Source organism: Pistacia vera, unplaced genomic scaffold (genome assembly GCF_008641045.1).
Source record: "Pistacia vera cultivar Batoury unplaced genomic scaffold, PisVer_v2 Contig160, whole genome shotgun sequence".
Taxonomy (NCBI): domain Eukaryota; kingdom Viridiplantae; phylum Streptophyta; class Magnoliopsida; order Sapindales; family Anacardiaceae; genus Pistacia; species Pistacia vera.
In genome coordinates this window covers 498,033-520,944 of record NW_022195685.1, presented here as the reverse complement: position 1 = coordinate 520,944, position 22,912 = coordinate 498,033, and the positions used below count along the sequence as shown (strand labels likewise).

The 22,912-nt window shown below is 38.3% G+C and overlaps 1 protein-coding gene across 1 annotated transcript; it reads left to right on the top strand.

The window, feature by feature from the left end:
- The first annotated feature begins 8,550 nt into the window (after positions 1-8,550).
- On the top strand, positions 8,551-11,588 carry LOC116125084 (zinc finger BED domain-containing protein RICESLEEPER 2-like). Its single transcript, XM_031410814.1, has 6 exons — positions 8,551-8,568; positions 8,659-9,218; positions 9,447-10,093; positions 10,202-10,546; positions 11,306-11,414; positions 11,504-11,588. The coding sequence occupies exons 1-6, from the start codon at positions 8,551-8,553 to the stop codon at positions 11,586-11,588; spliced, it is 1,764 nt and encodes a 587-aa protein (XP_031266674.1).
- Positions 11,589-22,912: the final 11,324 nt, after the last annotated feature.

Here is a 22,912-nt window from a genome sequence, read left to right as displayed (position 1 = left end):
TGACATTAATCCCCCCGAGGTATGATATAACAACAAAATCCTCCTAAAATTTCGGAAATAACAAAAATTCTCATGTCTTTGAGTTTTAGATGCTAAAATTAATAATATTTATTAACTCATAACAATGTAAAAATTAAACGACTCACTAATATTTCGTTAATATTTCCGTTATTTCGAAAACCTCAAAAGAAATTTTGTTATTCTTTCATACATAAAGGAGATTATTGTCATTAACTCCTTTAGATATCCAACCAATATAATCCATAGTTTTATCTTGTAAATTATACAGTGAAACTCGATCCTAATAGAATACTATAAAGATTGAGTAACTGCTGCAGTAGCTATTATCACAGCTGGTAAACTTACACTTAGCGAAATGCAGCCCATTTGGGTAAACTCGGTAATTGAATTGAACTAATGGATTGTAGATACCAAATTAATCAATGAGGTAATTATATGGGGCAAAATATTGCCTTGGGCTTTACCAGGCCCAAAGCATGAGACATCTATTATTAGCCCAGGGGCGTGGCCCAATTTCGGTTGGGCCTATCATGAGATCCGTGTCACGAGCCCAATACATCTTCTAAGGTGGGCCATCCAGGTTGGGCCTTATCGTCAAGCCACTAAGGATCCGGCCCATTGTCCCATGTTAACTACTAAGGGCCCAAAGTCTTACTCAGATTCTAGTATGTCTGCTTCCTATTTCTATCTTTATCCTAATTCACTTAAGATCCTAAATCTTATATGAGTTAGGACTCATGCTACTCTAAAGGTAAGTGAATCAAAGTATTTCCTATTCACTAAACCTCTACCACTATGGACTCGAAGTTCTACTAGGATAAGAAGATCCTACGACTACTATTTAAACAGAGGTCACACATCTCACTAAGCATTCAATCTCAATACCACCTACTTGCTCTTAAGCTCTTGCTCCTAAGATTTATACACCTATGCTGTAGTTATAGTCTCTGACTAAAATTCCGGTAACCCTTCCTTCCCTTAGCCCTTACTAAATAAGCGTTATTCAACCTTACTAACTTGAGTGCCAGAGTTCCTACGGTAGACACCACATCGGTTTTAAATAAGCTTTGCGCTTATTTGCTTTGTGTGCAGGTTCAACGGATTGTCAGTGGCCTCAACCTCACAAGATCAGACATTTTTCTATAACTGTAGATTTTAGCGTCTATAGTTTGACACCCACCGTGGGCCCTTTGGCAATCAACTCCCATTCTGCAGCCTACTAAACAGAGAATCATGTCATGACTAAAACCACAGACACAGCCTTAGCAAACCTCATGGCTAAGGTCGAGGCTCTCTCAGCATTAATGTAGCAACATGCCAACAGGGTCTCGACATTGGAAGTTGAGAGCATCAACATTCGAGTTGAGAATACCAACATCCGGGCCAAAAACTAGAATTTGCGGGAAAAGATAATACAGTTTTACTCTCTTGATTTCCTATTCAACTAGATACCAGAGAATCGCTTCTATGTCCCGGTAAACTCTATGCAACCCCTCATGACCCCAAACCCCAAACCCCAAACCCCAGATCCTCGACTTTAGGCCCTCAGTCTTCCCAACTTTAGTCATCCTTAATGGATGGCCTAGTTCCTGCCATTACAAACATAACTGACCCAACCATGTAAACACGATCCTTATCAGCTGACCCATCACTCAACTGAGACCAAATTACTCAAACCATCCCCAGCCAATAGCAACAAAATATCACCACCATCAACCATGCCATCAATGTGAGTGATCCACCTTATCTCCAAGTCCCACTTGGCTCGACTCTTCCTTATAGGTCGAGTAGTCACCCGTACCAAACGCCACTTGGCTCGACTCACCCTGATGGGTCGAGTGGTCTTCAAATTACCCCCCTTACCATCCATGTTGGCAAAAGCACTCGAACTATTACGCTCGGGATGACTCATCCTTAAGGGATGAACGAAGAACCCAACACCCTGTTAACTAACCACCAAGCTACACCTAATTATTCGGCTCACCCTAATACGTCGAGCGGGAGACAAACCCATTACCAAGCCATCAATGCAGATCTCCTATCTACCGCCACACCTCTTGAGCAAATACTGGTGAAGAAATTGATTGACATAGAGGCCATGATGAGGAGCATACCAGAGTCGCCACCCTAGCCAAGAAAAGCCTTCCCTATAGCTACGCCGACTCTCCCTTTGTAGACTCCATAGCCCTAGTTGAGATGCCTCACAAATTTTCCATTCCAAACATGAGGTTTTATGATGGCACGACTGACCCGGATGACCATATTGCTTCATACAAACAACAGATGTTTGCCGCTTCAATACTAAGAGACTTGAGAGAAGCCTGCATGTGTAAGAACTTTGGATCTAGCCTCTCAGGACCAGCTCTTTAGTGGTACACCAACCTCCCCCACAAAACCATAGGTTTATTTGCCCAGTTCACTGACACCTTTGTCGATTAGTTCGCTAGTAGTAAGAAATTAGAAAAGCTATCAACCGACCTATACTGTGTCTATCAGAAGTGGGGTGAACTGTTCCAAGAGTATGTTAGTTGGTTCAATAAGGAAAAGATATCTATCCCATCCTGCAATCCTGAAATAGCAGTGGATGAAAAAACCATGAAGAGGTGGTAGAAAAATGATGGAAAACATGTGAACAAGACATGCAAGCTAAGATATGGATTATAGGATTCAAAACTTTAAATAAAACATAAATTAACATTGTACCTTCTCCTTAAATATTAGGTTTGATGAAGCCAAGATTTAAAGCTATAAACCCTCCACACTTTAACACCACCTTGAGAGAAAGAGAGGGTGGCCGAAACTAAGAGAGAGTTTGTGTTTTTCCTTTATGAGTGAACAATGAACCACTTGACCTAAAATGCAACCATTTGCATTTATATATAAATGGGTCATTTTGTAATTCCTTCTTTTCACTTGTGTGCCCTAATAAAATCTTATTCTAAAAAGAGTCCAAGCATTTATTAATTTGGCCTTTGAATAATCAATATTATTCAAGGGCCCATGTAAACTACACTAGTTTACATTAACAACCCATAAGTTTACCATTTTGCCCTTTAACTATTAAAAGGTTATTTTAGTTCATCTCATTTATCTTAACGCTTTAAGATATAATAATTAAATACAATTAATTATTGCTTGACCATTTTAAACTTTAAAATGTCACGAATAATTTCTATGTAACAATTATCATAGAAATGCCATCATTACCCTCAAAAGGTGCTAGCCCTCTTCAGATAATCATTTCTCTCTCTTATCCTTCTCTAACTTCTCAAGGCTATTGGTGTGACCATATAAGTCCACCATGGATTAGCCGTGAGCCAGTTTCGTATGAATCCGAAAACCTGTCCAGAGGCCCAACGACCATGGTAAACATCTAGCAATGTGCTATAGTTCCTAAACCACAATGAAGAAATACTTCATCAAACCTTTTTTAGATCATATGTACCATACAGGTAAAGTCCCTTCATTGATATATCCTGATCGGGTACAGATTCATGGAACGTCAATATCCTAAACTCGATCTTCTACCAAATCGTCGATCAATATGTTTGAAACTTGTCATCACGAACTTATTTTCGTATGACTAAAAATAGACTCTGGCCAGAGATTTTGATTTTCGACATTTATCGACGCTCATCTAGGAACTCGGATTCGGGTGGAGTCAGCGGTACTCTTGATCTTATATTTCTGAGTTAATGGATCCTGTCTTGACCATCGTTTGTTTCTGCATATGAACAACGCATGACTGAATAGGCTTTATCATATGAAACATGACTAGTTTCGTATTTATACACCGTATGAACCATACGCATCCGTATCGGATCTGACCACTATGTCTCAGGTTAAAAGACTACATCGTGCACTGATATAACCAAATGATAAATCATTAACTATATGCTCTTCCAAGTGATTTGTCGTTATTCGGTCACATTTGAAAAACAGTTCACTAATCACTAATCCATACTTATGCCGCAGTGACATGATTATCATCGTCATCTGTACTTATATCAACTCATTATATCTTTTGGAAGCATCTAGTATGCCTACTATGCAATATAGTTGCCAAAATTATATTGCTTTCGTAGGCAACCTTTTGATAAATTCATTTACTGATTAAATGAATCATTTGGGCAATTCATATATATACTTTATTTTAAATGCATGACTGAATAAAGGAAGCAATTTATATATATGAATTGAAGAACTCTTTCTTCTATTATTTATGATATATTGATACAAGACAAAATGCTCTGAAACCCACAACACAAATGATTTCTAAGGCATACACTAATATTCACTAACAGTGGACGCTTTCAAGAAGGGGCTCCTCTCTGATAAGGAACTATACAAAGACCTCACCAAGCTTGGCTATAATAGCTTGAGCGATCATCCAAATTAGGTGGGAGGAGGACGAAATGAACTGTAGGAGATACACATCCTATGATAATCATCGACAGAATCAAAATGACAATCACCCTGAACCTTGTTAGTAGCAAACAAATCATACACCTCTATCACGCAACTCCAACAAAAACAATCAGAGACCGTATGACCGCTAACTCGCCCGACCTACAAATCAACCATTTAGTTCTATACTATTCACAATCCTAGAGTACAACTTGAATATCGAGTTGACCTAAGGTGTAGTAGTAATGAAGGGGATGGGTCAAACAGTCAAGTGGCCGGTCAAGCTCAACCTTGATGTCAAGAGGGACACTACCAAGTGGTGCGAGTTCCATCATGACCATGGCCATAACATAGTCGACTACATCGCTCTAAGGTTAGAGGTTGCAACCTTACTAAAGAGGGGATACCTTCGGGACCTGTTGACAGACAAGGCAAAACACCATCAACAGGAGAAATGACAAAAATCGATCCTCCCTTCCCTCAGATCCAAAACCAGAAGGGTTCAGCCATATGAGATCCTGTGGGTTAGAAGTCAGTGGAGTGAGTTACTGCTCGACCAAGAGACATGCCCGAGCCAGCCATCACCCCAAAGCCCGCTCTTCCCATCCACCCATACAAAAACCAACTAAACAGATCATCCAGTTTGAAGATGATTAGCCAGTCACCCTAATCGCCCTATATCATGTTGCCTAGTCATCACCCTATAGATCATGAATATCCTGGTTAAGAGAATATTCAAAGATGGAGGTTCCCCAGCCAACATTCTCTTCTTGGAAGCTGTGAAAACAATGGGTTTGGATGAGTCGAATATCAATAGACGCCACACCATCTTAGTTGGGTTTAGCTCCGAATAGAAGTACACCATCGGAGAGATCGCCTTTCCTATCTATGCCAGCGACGTGAATCGATGTACCACCTTTCTTGTACTAGACTGCCCCTCACCATACAAAGTCATATTGAGCCGACCTTAGATCTATGACATGAGAGCCATCCCATCAACTTTCCACTAGACAATCAGGTTTCCTACCAGATGGGGAGTGAGAGAGATCAGGGCGATCTTAAGGCTTTGAGGGATTGTTACAAGAATGCATTGAAAGGCAAGTCTCATTCATTGTAGCAACTACAAACGCACCTGACTCTTCCAATTGAGTCAGATCATTCATCCATGGAAGAGTTGGATGAGGTCTAGATTCATCCGGATCATCTTGACAGGAAGACTCAGATCGGTTCCCGACTGAGTCTTGAGATAAGAGAACGGCTCATCAATTTTCTCAAGCAGAATCATGACTGCTTCGCATGGTCCAACGCAGATATGACAGGGATCAACCTTAATGCAATTGAGCATCACCTCCAAGTCGACCCTAACTGCCACACGATCAGACATAAAGAAGAAAGTTCGCTCCAGAGTGAAACCAAGTCATCAATGAAGTGGTAGATAAGCTGCTATGGAATCATTCGGAAGGTGCATTACCCCGACTAGCTCACCAATGTCGTAGTGGTCTGAAAGAAGAATGGGAAATGGTGAGTCTGCATAGATTTCACTGACCTGAACAAGGCATGCCCCAAAGACTTCTTCCCACTCCCTCATATCGACATGCGCTACAGTCGGTCATGAGTTGCTCAGCTTCATGGATGCCTTCTTCGGCTACAATTAAATACTCATGTATCCGAGCGACCAAGAGAAAACAACCTTCATCACAAAGAGGCATACCTACTGTTACAAAGTAATGCCTTTTGGCCTTAAGAATGCCAAGGCCACCTACCAATGACTCGTCAACAAAATGTTCATAGAACATTTGGGGGAAACAATGGAAATATACATCGACAATATGCTAGTCAAGTCCCTCATAGCCGAACAGCACATGGATCACCTCAGTTAAGCCTACTCAGTCCTCAGGAAGTATAACATGAAGCTTAACCCACCCAAGTGCTCATTCGGGGTCTCCTCTGGTAAGTTTTTGGGATATATGGTGACTTAGTGTGGGATAGAGGCAAACACTGATTAGATTCGAGCCATCATGAACATTCCTTCACCCTTATGCATCAAAGACATCCAGTGCCTTTCTAAAAGAGTGGCAGCTTAAACTGGTTTATCTCTCGGTCAGCCGACAAGTGCCACCACTTCTTTGCGGCCCTTCGAAAGTAAAAGCAATTCGAATGGATCCCAACCTATGAAGAAGCCCTACAACAGCTAAAAAGGTACTTGACTTCTCCCCTTCTACTTTCCAAGCCACTAACTAGGGAAAAGCTTTACACCTACTTGGCAGTTTTGGAGTAGCCATCTCAACTACCCTGATTAGAGAGGACAATGGGAAACAGTTGCCAGTTTATTATGTAAGCAAGTCACTTCTCGACGTTGAGACCTGGTACTCATTCATGCATCTAAGAAGCTCTGAACCTACTTCCAACGCTACTCTATTGTTGTCCTCACCACTTTCCCTCTCAAAAAGATCATGCACAAACCTGAGCTCTTGAGTTGACTCACCCAATTAGGGCTGTGCAAAAAAAATCACTAACCGAACTGAACACGGTAACCGAACTGAACCGAATCCGAAAAATCAGGTACCCAAAAATTCAGGTCAGTTTCAGGTAGTTATAATGTGATACCCGAATTTTTGGTTCGGGTATCGGTTATTTGCTTTAAGTTAACCGGTTTTAATTAAAAAAAAAAAAAAAAGCTGATTTTCAATAATTCAATTTTCAAAGGCAAAAGCCCCAAATTGGCAAATCCCTTATGCCCTAGTCAAGTACTCAAGTCCCGACTCGTCTCAAACTCATCTCTCTCACTCTCAAATTGACAAATTCCCCAGTATGCTATTCTGCATCAGCACTGCACACTGCACAGCCGCACTCAACGTCTTAGCCACTCATCTGTCTCACTCTTAACAGCCGCACTGCCACTCATCTCTCTCACTCTCAAATTGACAAATTCTCCAGAGTCTAGTCTGCTATTCTGCATCTGCATTGCACACTGCACAGCCGCACTGCCACTCATCTCTCTTACTCTCAACAGTCGCACTGCCACACATCTCTCTCACCGCATAGCTGCACTCATCTCTCTCACTCTCAACAGTACTGGATGGTCTCTTTGGAACTTTGACCGGTTCTACAGTCTCCGTGTAAGTGTTCTCCTTTTCCTTCAAAATTTTTGCTTTTAATGCAAATGAGATTAATTTTGAGAAAAACAACAGAGATTCTTCTCAAATCTCAGCTAGCTTTATGATATTCTTCTCAATATTAGGTTTGTGTCTTTGTGACTGATTATTGCAAATTCTGTTTAAGAATCTAAGTCCTTGATGTTCTTTTTTTTTGATAGTCAAGTTGAATTCTTTTTCCTGCAGGGAAATTTGGAGCTTTGTTTGCATCAATCCCCTTGCCAATATTTGCTGCTGTGTACTGTGTTTTGTTTGGTCTCGTTGGTGGGCTTGGTTGGTTTCTTTTTCATTATACTATTTACTTGTCTTTTTCTTCTTTCTGTATCTGACGGTTACTTTCTTCTTGTTAAAAGCATCCGTGGGGCTGTCATTTTTGCAATTCACAAACATGAACTCAATGAGGAATCTCTTCATTGTTGGTGTTGCCCTCTTCTAATCAACAGTCGCACTCATCTTTCTCATCGCATGGCCGCACTCATCTCTCTCACTCTCAAATTCTCCAGTCTGCATCTGCAATTATTGGGCTTCACTTTGCTCCAGCTCCATCACCTATCTGCACTGCCGTCGCTGGCACCGTTGGCTTGATTTTCAGTCTCCATCTCCGAGGTAAATATTTTCAGTCATTTTATGTCATCTTCACTTGGAGACAATGGGTCTGTTAGTGAACTAGGGGTTAAATTAATAAATTGGGCCCTTATAAGACTGAAGTGGTAGAGTTAGTGTGGCTATGTTGAATTGTTGATAAATTTTGTGACTGAAGTTGGTTGTGGTGGCTGTTAATTTTGTGATATTGTTGGGGTTTGGGTTGTGTGGGTGATTTTTTTGTGTAGATTACTGGTGCTGGGTGAAAAAATAAGTAATATGAAAATTTTGTTTACACTACTTTATAGGACAAAATACAATAGTAAAATCAGAGGGATGTGATTTTATTGGTCTTAATAAAAATGTCATTAATCTATTCTCTAAGATGTGCAATACCCTACAGGTTAAACTATAGTTTGACATCTTACAAACTGATTAACTATTAAATAACACTATACTAATAGTATTTTTGACACCTTTGTATGTATTGCAGATGTCCTCCACTGGTGAAAATACTAGTACCACTTGTGGGGTTGGGCTGATGGGTAGTGACACTAATATGTCAATCCTGATGACAGAAGGCCAGAGTCCTAATCCTTCTCATATGACTTCTATGCCTCCACGACCAACTACAGCTCCCAAACGGGCGAGTTCTACTATTAGGAAAAATGCTTCAGAAATGTGGGACCATTTTACTAAAAACCCTTGTGAGGATAAGGATAATCAGACAGCTACATGTAATTATTGTGGGTCTACTCTTGCTTGTCCAACCAAAAGTGGTACTACTTCTCTACGTAACCACTTAAGTAGGTGTAAAAAATACCATTTCAATGTAGTGGACAAGAAACAAAGAACCTTAGTCTTTCAACAGCACTCGGGTGAGCCCTCAAGTGGTGTTGCAACTACTGTTGCCTCCACTTCACTGTCGACTTGGAAATTTGATCAAGATTTAATTAGGGATGCTTTAGCTAAAATGAAAATTACTGATGAGTTGCCTTTTAGGATAGTGGAGTATGAGGGGTTTCGTCGATTGATGAGAGTTGCACAACCTAGGTTTCAAATACCTAGTCATACTACTGTAAATAGGGATTGTTTGAAAATTTATTATGATGAGAAACAAAAGTTGAAGAATTATTTTAGTAAGTATTCTCATAGTGTTTGTCTCACCACTGACACATGGACTTTTTGCCAAAACCTTAATTACATGTGTCTCACTGCTCACTTTATTGATGATGATTAGAAACTGAACAAAAGGATTTTAAACTTTTGTCTAATTACCAGTCATAAAGGTTTAACTATTGGCAAGTCAATTGAGAAATGTTTGATTGAATGGGGTATCTCAAAGGTGTTCACTGTGACTGTTGACAATGCAAGTTCTAACGATGTTGGAATAACTTATCTTAAGCATCGGTTAGAGCGTTGGAATGGAAGTGTCTTGAAGGGTAAGTTTCTTCATATGAGATGTTCTGCACATTTATTGAGTCTAACTGTTAAAGAGGGGTTAAAAGAGCTGGATGACTCAATATTTAGGATTCGTTCTTTAGTGAGGTATGTGAGATATTCTCCAGCAAGATTACAAAGGTTTAAGGAGTGTGTGGAGCAAGAAAAATTGGAAACTAAAAGTCTTCTAGTTCTTGATGTAGAAACAAGATGGAACTCCACTTATTTGATGTTGGAAGTAGCTTTAAAATTTCAGAGAGCATTTGAATTATTGGAAATCCAAGACCCTAAGTATAAAGATGAGCTTACTGTTGGGGAAAGGTCAAGGGGTTTGCCTACAATTACTGATTGGGATTATGCTCGATATTTGTTGCCTTTTTTGAAGGTTTTTTATGATACTACTCTACAAGTGTCTGGCTCTCTTTATGTTACCTCTAATGGATACATGGAAGCGATATATAGCATTGCATTGAAGATTAATACATGGTGTAACAGTAGTGATCCTAGCTTACGTTTAATGGCAACTAAGATGAAAGCAAAACATGATAAATATTGGGCAGATCTTGATAATATCAACTTAATAATATTCATTGTAGTGGTATTGGATCCTAGGCATAAGTTAGAATACGCATATTGGGCTATTGATAGTGCATATGATGATGTTGATGCTGAGAGGTTGAAAAAAAAAGTGAATGACACTTTGTTCTATTTATTTGAGGAATACAGTTTGCGTAAGGCTTGTCCTAGTGCGCAGTCAAGTGAGCAATCTCAAGTTGCAGCAGGGATTGATGTTACTGATGCAAATGTTGATCCAAAATTCTTTATGAAGGTTATGTTTAATCAACAAAGGGCTGGACGACGTGCTTTGGAGCCAAAATCTGAGTTGGATAAATATTTATGGGAAAGCCTTGAAGATGAGAATGAAAACTTTGATATCTTGAGTTGGTGGAAGATAAATTCAGCAAGATATCAAATTCTCTCTTTGATGGCACGCGATGTTTGGCCTATCCTGTGTCCACTGTTGCATCTGAGTCATCTTTTAGTACAGGGGGTCGCGTCTTAGATCCATTTCATAGCTCTCTTACTCCTAAGACAATGGAGGCTCTTATTTGTGCGCAGGATTGGATTTAGGCTACACGTGTACCATTTCTTATTGAGGAGAGCTTGGAGGAATTATTGGAAATTGAGTCAAGTAAAACTTTTGCTTTAGTTTCATATATTTAATATTTAATTATAACTTATATCTTACTTATTGACTCCATTTTGTACCATTATTTATATAATGTTATTTCCAATCTTTATGTAGAATTTTCATCTACGGCAGTGGAGAGTACTTGTATTCATGGTCATCTACATGATTGATGATTCATACCATCTCTATGAATTTTGTATTGGTGCAGCCCGTAAAAGGTAGAATCTGTAAATCCTTTTTCAAATGATGAATTAACCCTTTACTTTAATTGAATTGCCTATATTGATGAGTAAAGTTTGTTGAGTTGAGCTTATAATGATGAGTAAACTTTGAATTGTAGTGTTAATTTTGATGGTCATGATGCTAGTTTATAGGTGGTAGTGAGGCTGGCTGAAGTTTGTAAGTCATTTCTTTCTTTTCATCTATGAAAATTGGCATAAAATCAGTTAAGATTGCTCTTGAACCATAAGTCCTTTTGTGGATGATACTCATATATGAAAGCTGCTAGGGAAAGAATACAGCAAAGGTGATTCAAGATATGCGGCAAGAGATGCAGGAGTTGTTGCTGTTGAAGGACTAACTACAGTTCTGAAGGGCCTTGCTAGTCTTCTAGCAGTGTAAGACTTCACTTCACTTCACAAAATCAAATTTTATTTTCTGAAACTCCATACGAATGATGGTCCTAATGGTAACTAATTTTCTACAGGATTGCTATAGCTAAAGGAAAGTCATACAGTTACATACTTCAATTTGCAATTTCTCTTGGCCAGCTCTACAGTACTGCTGTATAAGTTTGCTCTTTGCTGGTGTAATTCTGCGGCATTTTGCCATTTTGTACAAGTGTTTGTTGCTGCAGTATTATGTTTGGTGGATTAAATATTTAAATGTAAAAGACATTTTTCATTTCTTAATTATATTAAATCTTAAGTATGTTTGCTGTAGTATTACATTTGATTTGCTGTATATTAAATCTTAAGTATTTAAGGCATTAAATTAAAAGTTGATGTTGTGGGTAACTAATGATACTACACGAATAAGATTTAAGTTTTACATTTCTATATCCTTTGGAATATATATGATTAGATGTGGTTGTGGTCATATAAATTTATTATTTGCTTCAGTCATTAGAAGTTTTGTGCTAATTTCTTGAGTCTGTATATATAGGACTGCTGGAATGAAATTATGCAGAATTTTCTTTTTGGTTTCTACCAGGATAGATTCCCCTATGATCTATTTTGTCAAGACTCAAAATCGGTGCTCAATTGAAGAAAGTAATTTGTTTCCATTCTTCCAATATGATCTGCATCAAAATAATTGGTCCTAGGGAATATATGATAATGGTTTAGAGATTACTTTTTTGTTGGAATGTGTTTGATTAGTATGGTTCAATGATTTGTGTTAGACATTGTTGAATAATAGTTAAGATTGACACACATGCATTTCAAAGTGATATAATTCTGCATTCTGCTAATCTGCTGTGTAATTTACTAATTTTAATGAAATTCAGATAACAAAATCGGATACCTGATTTGTGACCCGAATTTTCGGGTACCCGCAAAACCGGGTATTCTAAAACCGGTTTGGTTAGCGGGTACATTTTTAGAGGTACTCGAATATTTGGGTACCCGGTTTTTGGTCAAAACTGGAGCGGGTACCCAGTTTTGCACAGCCCTACACCCAATAGACAGTCGAATTGAGTGAGTTCGACATCTCCTTCCAGCCACGCATTACCATCAAGTCTCAAGTGTTAGTAGATTTCATAGTAGACTTCACTCTTAACACTTCTATTCAGATGGAGAGAGAGAGCTACTTGCTTGACTAGCAAGACACCTTTTAAGTGGACTCTCTTGGTCGATGGGTCAAGCAATGTGAATGGAAGTGGGTTGGGCATAATACTGATTACACTAGAGAGACACATCATCCAGCGAGCCATTCGATGTGGGTTCAAGTGCATAAACAACGAAGCCGAATATGCAGCTCTGATAGCTGGTCTATCACTCACCAAAGAGATAGGGGTGACAAAGTTGGAAGTCAAATCCGATTCTCAACTCATGGTCAACTAATTGCAAGGCACTTACCAAGCTCGAGGCTCAAAGATGACGACTTACCAAAACTTGGTCAAAGAGCTCTAGTCGGCCTTCGAGGAAGTCATCATCACCCAAGTCCCAAAGACTGAAAACACCCATGCGGATGCACTTGCCAACCTTGGCTCGACCCTTCAAGGATCCTCCGAGGCATCCATATCACTCCAGTTCCTCCAATGGCCAATCGACTAGAAAGAACCCTAGACTATGACTCACTCACCCCTCAAGAGCCTTCCAAGGTAATGGATATTGAGTCAGCCGACTCATGGATGACCCCATCCTCAGATACTTAGAAAAAGATGAGCTCCCAATCGACAAAAATAAAGAACACCGACTAAGAGCCAAGGCAGCCAGATTCACCATCTATGAGGGCTAGCTCCTAAAGAAATCATTCTCCGGTTTTTACCTCAAGTGCATCACTCCAAAAGAAGCCAAGTACGTTCTCACCGAAATTCTTGAAGGCGAGTGTGGGAATTATGCAGGGGGACGCAGCCTTGCCCACCAAGTGATCACTGTCGGCTACTACTGGCCCACTGTGTGCTCTGACTCAACCTCGTATGTAAAGAAGTGTGACAGCTGCCAAAGGTTTGCTTATATCTCTCACCTCCCCCAAGTGCAACTCAACTCCATTCTCATACTTTGGCCATTCATGAAGTGGGGGATGTATATAGTTGGCAAACTCCTAACTGCACCAGAACAACGAGTCTACATGGTAGCAGTTACTGATTATTTCACCAAGTGAATTAAAATTGAAGCATTCACCCAAGTTAGAGACCGAAAGGTAAAGACCTTTGTATGGAAGAATATAATTTGTCGGTTCAGTATACCGAAGGAGATAGGCACTGATAATGGGTCTCAGTTTATCAGCTAAGGCTTTAGAGACTTCTGTGACATGTGGGGAATCAAGCTTAGCTTCTCAACTCCCTGCAACCCCCAGTCAAACGGCCAGGCTAAGTCCTCTAACAAGACTATCATGCAGACTATGAAGAAGCGCCTTTAGAAAGCAAAAGGCGCATGAGCATACAAACTACCAGGAGTCCTATAGTCTTACCGAACCGCTGCCTGCCCATCCATTAGCGAGACTCCATTCTCTCTTACATATGGCTTAGAGGCGATCATCCTAGCTAAAGTGTCAAGCCTTTCAACAAGACTCCAGTGGAGGGATGAAGAGTCCAACAACCAAAACCTTTGCCACAACCTTGACATGGTCGATGAACTCCGAGAACAAGCTCGCATCCGCAATGCCATCTACCAACAGCAAGTTGCTCAACACTACAACTGTAATGTTCGAGTGAGAACAGTTAGAGAAAGTGACTAGGTCCTTCGCAAGGTCTTCCAAAACACTAAGCTCTGGCAAACTCAACCCTACTTGGGAGGTTCATACAAAATCACTAAGGAACTGGGAAAAGGGCACCTATAAACTCCAGTCTCCCAAAGGCAAAGACATTAGCAACAGTTGGAACGCCATTAATCTCAAACGCTATTACTTCTAATAATACTTGTCTCAGCTTCATTTTATTTTTCAAATAAAAATAATGAGTGGGCCTATCCACCTCCTTCCTATCCACCTCCTTCACTGTCAGTCGGCCTCTAGGTTGATAAGAGCTTGAAAGTATATATTTTTCTAGTGATTTAATTGGATTATTTGTGGAAAAATGTGTTTAAATTGTGGAATTTGAATTAATTATTTCATAAATACCTTTTACGGGATCACGGGTGTATTTTGAGTATTTTCAGGTTCAAACCAATATGTGAAGGAAAAAGAATGATGTCGATGGAATTCATGACGAGTAGGAACAAACGGTGCAAGAGTCGGAGTTGAAACGACAAAGTTGTGACGCGTCGAAGATACAACGTAAAATCTGGAAATTCTTCAAGATGAGCATGCTTCGCTGTTTGGATCATAACTTGAGCTGTAGAAATCGGAATTCGACGATTCTTGTGGTGTTGGAAAGCTTATTCAGAGAGATACAAAGTTTGTGTTGATGAATTTATCAAATTCTAAAGATCACAGACTCATTGGACAGAAAGAACGATCGCCGCAGCAACGGTTCTTATTGCCGCAGCGATGGGTCACGGGCCGGTTTAAGTTATTACATTCTCCTAGTCCTAATCTGAATGGGTGAAGGCATTTAATTCTTTTGTAAGTAACCTCCAAACCCTAGTACTATAAATAAGGGTCTTTAAGTAGTTTTAAGGGAGATGGGAAGGAGGAGAAATGACGGCTACTACTTTGGAGATCAGAATTCTTGCGATTCTCGTTCACAAAATAGAGAAGTTTTTCTATTTTTCTTTCTTGAAGTCATGTTATTAAATACAATGGTTGTTTTTATTACTGTATTTATGAACTAAATCTCTTTTCTAGGGCTAAGATGTAGCCCACTTTATGAATATGTATTGACTTAAATTGTTGTTAATTCTTATTGAGCTTTTAATTCTAAGTTTTACTATTATGCATAATGTTTTCAATTCTTAAGGGCCTGAGAGTTGAATGATTTTATGGGTTGGGTTGAGATCGAGAGATGAAACCTGATTAGTCTAAGGTAATAAAACCATAGATTTAGCGAACGCTAGAGATAGGTTACCGCGATCTGTGAGGCTCTGGTAAATTCCATAGAACTTAATGATCTCTTAGCTTTTAAATTCAACTTAGAGATATTTTGGGTTGTTGCTTAAGGGTTAATTCGCTAATTGTTCGAGAGAAAGTTAGTGGAATATTAAGGAGTTTGGCCTTTAGAATAAGCTTAACTAGGTTAGCAATAATTGTCAATGCATAGAATTAAATTGGTGTGAAATCTATACCCTAGGTTTAGTCATATTGATTTCTCTACCAAAGTATTTATAAAATTCTGCTTTTATTTAGTTTTTAGTTTATATTCTTTTTCATTAAATTCAATCTTAAAATTCTGTTTCATCAAATAGCAATAAGATATACTAGTTTGGTACTTGGTAAGTAGTTCTCTTGGGATTCGACACTCGTTTACTCGAGCTTTATTACTTGCACGATTTCGTACACTTGCGAAAATCAACAACATAGGTCTCAAATTAATAAAAGTACTATTCAACAAAAAAATTGTGTTCATCTTCAATCAATTCACATTGACTCGGCCACAAGGCCTAATGTCTTGAAATCTTCACCTTTAGTTGGCTCATACCAACCCAGACATTTGTTTATCACCATCGGTCGGTCATGCTGACCCAGACATCAATTCACATCGACTCGACCACAAGGCTTAATGCCTTGAAATCTTCACCTTTAGTTGGCTCATTTCGACCCAAACATCTATGTTTATCACCATTGGTCAGTCATGCCAACCCAGACATCAATCCACACCGACTTGGCCACAAGGCTAAATGTCTTAAAATTTTCACCTTCAGTCGGTCATGCCAACTTGGTCTCAAGGCACATGTTTTATTGATTTACCATGTTTCACCTTCAGTCGGTCATGCCAACTCAACCTCAAGGCATATGGTTTATTGATTTAGAACGTTTCACTTTTAGTCAGTCATATTAGCTCAACCTCCATGGTACTTGTGTTTTATTACTTATGATGAATTGTAACATCACTCGGTCATACGGACATGACCTTAGGGCATCAATATGTACAAAAATCCTAAGTATAAGCTATGATTCAATGTCAGTTGGTCACATCGACTCGGCCTCAAGGCATCAATATTTACAAAAATTCCAAGTGTTAGCTATGATTCACCTTCAATTGGTCACACCGACTTAGCTATATAGCATTTATATATGTTACTATCATTTACGCCTTCAATTGACCTATGCCAACTCGACCGCCAGGCCTTAAGTTCCTAGTTCTTCATCTCAAGTCGATTGCTCCACGGATGGTTCGACCTCCTTCCCTTTCCCAGCAAACGCCACCACAACTAACTCGTCTTGAGGAGTAGCTTCAGTCAACCTAGCAAGAGAGCCTTCCAAGTCCTCAACAACTTTCCTAATCATTGGGATCTAACTTGGCTCAGTTGTCCTCCGTTTGACTTTCCCCCTCGGTTGTCTCGACCTTTATCTCCTCCTAAAGCTCAATATCTTCGTCGGGATTCCAATGCACAGTGTTCCCGACCTTGAATTCCTTCATCAGCTTGGCACAGGCTTTGATCATGGCATCCCTTGCAAGGGAGTTGCATCGCTCTCTGAGAGTGACTGACTCCTCCTCCTTCTTAGCTAACTTCCTCTTCGACTCAACTAGCTCCATTTTTGTCTTGGCCTGTAGCAACTTGGCGGAGCTCTCCTTTGCACTCTTCAGTGTTGCGGCCTCCTGATTACGTAGACTAGTGTTAGACTTGATCATCTCCCGGATTTTCGCATCCTGGGCGACTATGACCTTCGTCAAGTAAAGGCTCGCACAAAGCCTACACAAGAGCGTACAGTTAAGAACTATAACTTAACAAAAGTAGTCAAGTCAAGATATACCTGAAGTTGCCGAGACACTACCCACTCGGCCGTAACTGTCATTCCCATTTGAGTCAGTCAACTCTCGTCCGTAGGGAGTAGAAAGGAGTTGGCTAGATTCTTTATCTCGGCTACATTAGAGTAGACCAAGGTCGTTGTTGGAAGGGTGATGGTTAACTTCTTGACCTCCTTGTCGATCTGGATGTTCTTCGACGACCCGGCCCTGGTTGACTACTGTCTAGCTGGTGGAGTTGGCTCAGTTCGCTCCAGTTGAACCTTGTCCTTTGAAGAGGAATTTGCAAATAGCTAATTAATTAAAAGCCAAGCTAATCTTTGTAATGAACTTTCAAGAATTTGAAATATGCTTAGTCATGAGATTGATGGATAACTCAATCTATCTTTCTGTTATGTTTGTCTTTAATCCTCAACTTTATAGTTTAACCTAATAGAATACTAATGATAAGTAAAATGTTATTTTAGATAGAGTTAATAACAATAATCCCCCTTAACTATGATATAATAACAAAATCCTTCTACAGTTTCGGAAATAACTAAAATCTCATGTGGTTAAATTTTAGGTGCTAAAATAAACAGTAAGAAAGCAATTTGATAATATTTATTAAGTCATAACAGTGTAAAACATTAATGGCTCACTACCATTTTCATTAACAATAGAGAGAATTCTGTTATTTTGAAAATCTCAAAGCAATTTTTGTTATTATTTCATATTCTATGGAGATTATTGTTGTTAACTCTTTTAGATATCCAATTAATACTACATATATAACATTCTCATACAACATTATGTGGCAAAAGATGATTGAGTGAAAGTTTAATTTTAATTTAAAATCAGCCAATCATTTTATGACACATCAATTTGTATGAAATTTTTTTTTTACAAATAATATTTTTCGTAAATTATTGTTTTAAATATAAAGATAAGAGTAATGTTATATATACAAACTTTATATACAATCTAATGTGACAACCTCATCCGTTTGACATATAATCTTCTTTAATTATTTAATTTGTTTTTAAGTTAAAATTATCTAATCATCTTAGAGGCGGAAAGGCTGAAAATATTTCATTTGATTAGAATGATCTAAACAGTAATTATTTGATTAGATTTGGTTTACTGAAAGTGAAAGTGAATTAAAAGAGAGTTTAATGATACAAGTCACTGGACCAGCAGTAAAGAAATAACCGCAGGAAAAACCAGGACTCTATGCTAAACTGCTTTTCCCGCCAAAAATTTCATTGTACAATTCTCAAGTCTTAACGAACAAAACTGTCAAGAGAGAGAAACTACTGAGTCTTGGACGCCAATATAGAGCAAGCATTTACTGAAAAAACTTCATCCAACTTTCTTGTATTTTCTGTTCTTTAAATTTTCTCTGGAAACAAAATGGATATGACAATAGATTACGACCGAAATAATCCAGTGGATGGTTTCGAAGAAGAAGATCTTGAGAGGTACTTAAAAGCGGAAGAAGAATTCATGCCTGCCGAGGGCTATGCTCAGAGTAACAAAGTGATTCTCAGAGCGACAGCTGTTAGAACGATCCTAGTAAGTGTTTCTAAGTTTTCTGTTTGGTTTTCCAGAAAATGGGGGTAAAATATCTGAAGTTTGAACTTTGTGGTTTTGTTTGGTTGATGAGAAAACAAGGTAAAATAGAAAGAAAAGGAAAGAAATGCATGAGATCTTGTTTGGTTGCTAAGAAAAAAGATTAATTAAAAGCTTTCAGTTCTTTGGGATTTTTCCTTGTAAGTTAGGCTCTTTATTCCATCAAAGTTACTAGATTCTGACATTGTTTTTCATGTTTTTCTTTGGAATTTTACAAAACCTTGTTAACCTACCGAGAAAAAGATAGAAAGGCCAAGAAAATTTGAGGACTGAACTACTGATTGATTTGTTTTGTTCTGTTCTGTTGTGATTCAGTTTCTTTCTTAAGCCCAATTTCTGGATTCTTGAACTTCTAAACCCCTGTTTGCCTTCAGAGAGAATGATAGGAAAAAAAAAAAGAAAAAGGAATTGCACTAGTAATTCCTTTGTGTTAATTTATTCCATCAAGGTTTTTCCAGATTCTGTTTGATTCTTTACCATGCTTTTCTGTGAACTGAACATGCAATCCCTTGTTAGCCTACTAAGAAAATGATAAAAAGTCCAGGAAAATGAAAGAACTGATCTACTAATTCATTTGTTTTGTTATGTTGCGAGTCAGTTGCTTTATTAAGAAAATTTTCTACATTCTTGAACTTCTAAACCCTTGTTTGCCTTCAGATAAAATGAGGGGGAAAAGATGAAAGAATTGAACAATTAACTTCTTTGTTTTTTTTCATGTTAAGTTTATGACCTAACAAGAAAACGATAAAAAAGGACAAGAAAAGGAAAAAAATGATCAAATTCAATGTTTGTTATGTTTTCTTTCCCAGAAATTATATGTTTGTGATATTTTCTTTCACAGAATTATCTGTTTATTTCAAGTTTGCTACTTTTTGATAAATTCCTGAGACTTAAAGAGTATGTTATGTTGATTGCAGAACTCTCGTCTCGACAATGCTGATGTGTTTGAACAATATCTTGCTTTAATTTACTTTGATCGCTTCATTTCAAAGAACCCACTTCCGGTAACACAACGTCAAAACCCCATGATTTTATGACTTAGATCTTTCACATATTTTGAATACTAATCTCAAATTGTTCAATCAGAATGTGATAGACTGTGTGCGAGATGAGGTAGTTCTTGTTGCCAACTGTTGTTTAATGATTGCTTATAAGATGAGACCTGACACTTTCGATGTCCATCGCTTTCTGGTAAGTTAATCAAAATTTGGTGTATAATTTTAGTATAATTAGTCTTTGTTTCCTGAAAGATTAAAGTTTTTTAATTTTCCCTAATTTATTCGATCAAATGCAAGGTAAAAACGAAAATGATTAACAATGGGAGGCATGTGCGTATAGTGGAACTTGTGATTCTCAATGCACTTAAATGGGACTTGGATCTAACAGCTATATCCTTCGTTAATATGGTAATTCCGAGGATTTCTGGAGCAGAAAACATCAAAAGCCGAGTTGTAAACGAGATTATAATCCAAGCACTAGGCGGTAAAAATTCTTAAAAGTACAAGTTATTTCTTGTTTATCTTCTGTTGTTATATATATATATATATTTTGTTATCGCAGATAAAACTGTTACAAAGTACAAACCTTCAGTGATTGCTGCAGCAGCTATTATGACAGCTTGTAGTCTTACACTTCGCGAAATGCAGCCCATTTGCCATAAATGGATTGCAGATACCAAATTTGTCAATGAGGTAATATGTCAAAACCAGTTCCATTCTTGGTATTATCTGAAAGAACTGTTGAATGAACCTTTTCTGTTAGTTGTTCTTCAGGTTGATTTAGAAGCCTGCTTTGTAAAGTTTTGTCAAATGTGCATGGATAAGAAAATCATAAGGAAAAAAGATAGAGAGGCGCCACAGAGTCCTCGGGTTCGAGCGGCCTCACGCAGTCCAGCGAAGGAGCCAAAGCTGCGCATTTCTGATACAGATGCAGAAAGAATAGTTGAACGTATACGTGGCAAGGAGCCAAAGCTGGGCAGTTCAGATGCAGATACAGATAGAAAATTTGAACGTAGGCCTGGTAAGGAACCGATGTCTATGTCGAAGACGAAGAAGGTTGGTTTACCAGTCTGCTTTGGAAAGTTTCGTCCATTGTGTATAGATAAGAAAATCATAATGGAAACAGATAGAGAGGCGCCACAGAGTCCTCGAGCTCGAGCGGCCTCACGTAGTCCCGTGAAGGAGCCAAAGCTGCGCATTTCTGATACAGATGGAGAAAGAAAATTTGAACGTAGACATGGCAAGGAGCCAAAGCTGAGCAGTTCAGATGCAGATGCAGATACAGATAGGAAATTTGAACGCAGGCCTGGAAAGGAACCGATGTCTATGTCGAAGACGAAGAATAAAGCGGTAGCGGTACCAGAAAACAAAATAGATGATTCAGAGTCAGATGATGAAATAATCTTTAAACTGAAGTGGATACTGTGGATTACTAATCCTGAAGAGATACAGAACGATTTCCCTCATTTTCGAAATCATAACCCTCAGTATCGAAAGGCTGCTCATCGAAAGAAAATATTTAGTGGCTATCGTGGCTTTTTATTTTCATTTGATTAGATTTGGTTTGAAGTTTGAAACTGAAATAAATCAATTCCATGATTTGAGTTGCTTGTTATGAAGATATATATGACAGTTTAGCATAGAACAAATAAAGCCTTTCTATCAGAGTTTTTGTTAATTATTTGATTAGATTTGGTTTAATTAAATTTATGAAAGAAAACCATGAAGAGGTGACGGAAAATGTAGATTCAAAGCATGAAAGAGTTGGATTAATAGGATTCAAATTTTTTTTCAAACAAAGCTTGAAAACATTATACCTTCTCCTCTGTTTAAGGTTGATGAAGCCAATATTAAAAAGGATGAATCCTCCACATTTTAACACCACCTTGAGAGAGTGAGAGAGAGTGGTCAAACCCTAAGAGAGAGAGATTGTTTTTCTTTTGAGTGAACCAAATGAAAAACTTAACCTAAAATGCAACCATTTGCATTTATATATACATGGGTCATTTTGTAATTAGTTATTTTTCACTTGCATGCCCCAATAAAATCTTATTTTAAAAGGAGCCCAAGTATTTATTAATCTACCCTTTGAATAATCAATATTATCCAAGGACTCATGTAAAGTAAACTAGTTTACATTAACAACCCATAAGTTTACCCTTTTGCCCTTTAACTATTAAAATGTCATTTTAGTTTATCTTATTTATCTTAACGCTTTAAGATATAATAATTAAATACAATTAATTATTATTTGACCATTTTAACCCTGAAACTGTCACAAATAATTTTCTATGTAATTATTACCATAGAAATCGTGTCATTACCCTCGGAAGGTGCTAGCCCTCTTCGGATAATCATTTATCTCTCTTATCCTTCTCTAACTTCTCAAGGCTATTGGTATGATCATTTAGGTCCACTGTGGATTAGCCGTGAGCCGGTTCTAGATGAATCCAGAAATCTGTCTGCAGGCCCAACGACTATGGTAAACATCTAGCAATGTGCCATAGTCTCTAAAACACGATGAAGAAATGCATCATCGAACCCATTTTAGATCATATGTACCATACAGGTAAAGTCCTTCCATTGATATATCCTAATTGAGTATGGATTCATGGAACGTCAAAATCCTAAACTCGATCTTCTACTAAATCATCGATCAATATATCTGGAACTCGTCATCACGAACTTGCTTTCGTATGACTAATAATAGACTCTGTCTAGAGATTCTGATTTCTAACATTTATCGACGTTCGTCCAAGAACTCGAATCCTGATAGAGTCAGCGGTACTCTTGATCCTATATTTTCGAGTCAATGGATCCCTTCTTGACCATTGTTCGTTTCCGCATATGAACAATGCATGACCAAATAGGCTTTATCATATGAAACATGACTAGTCTCGTACTTATACACCATATGAACCATACGCATCCATATCGGATCCGACCATAATGTCTCAGGCAAAGGACTATATCGTGCACTGATGTAACGAAACGATAA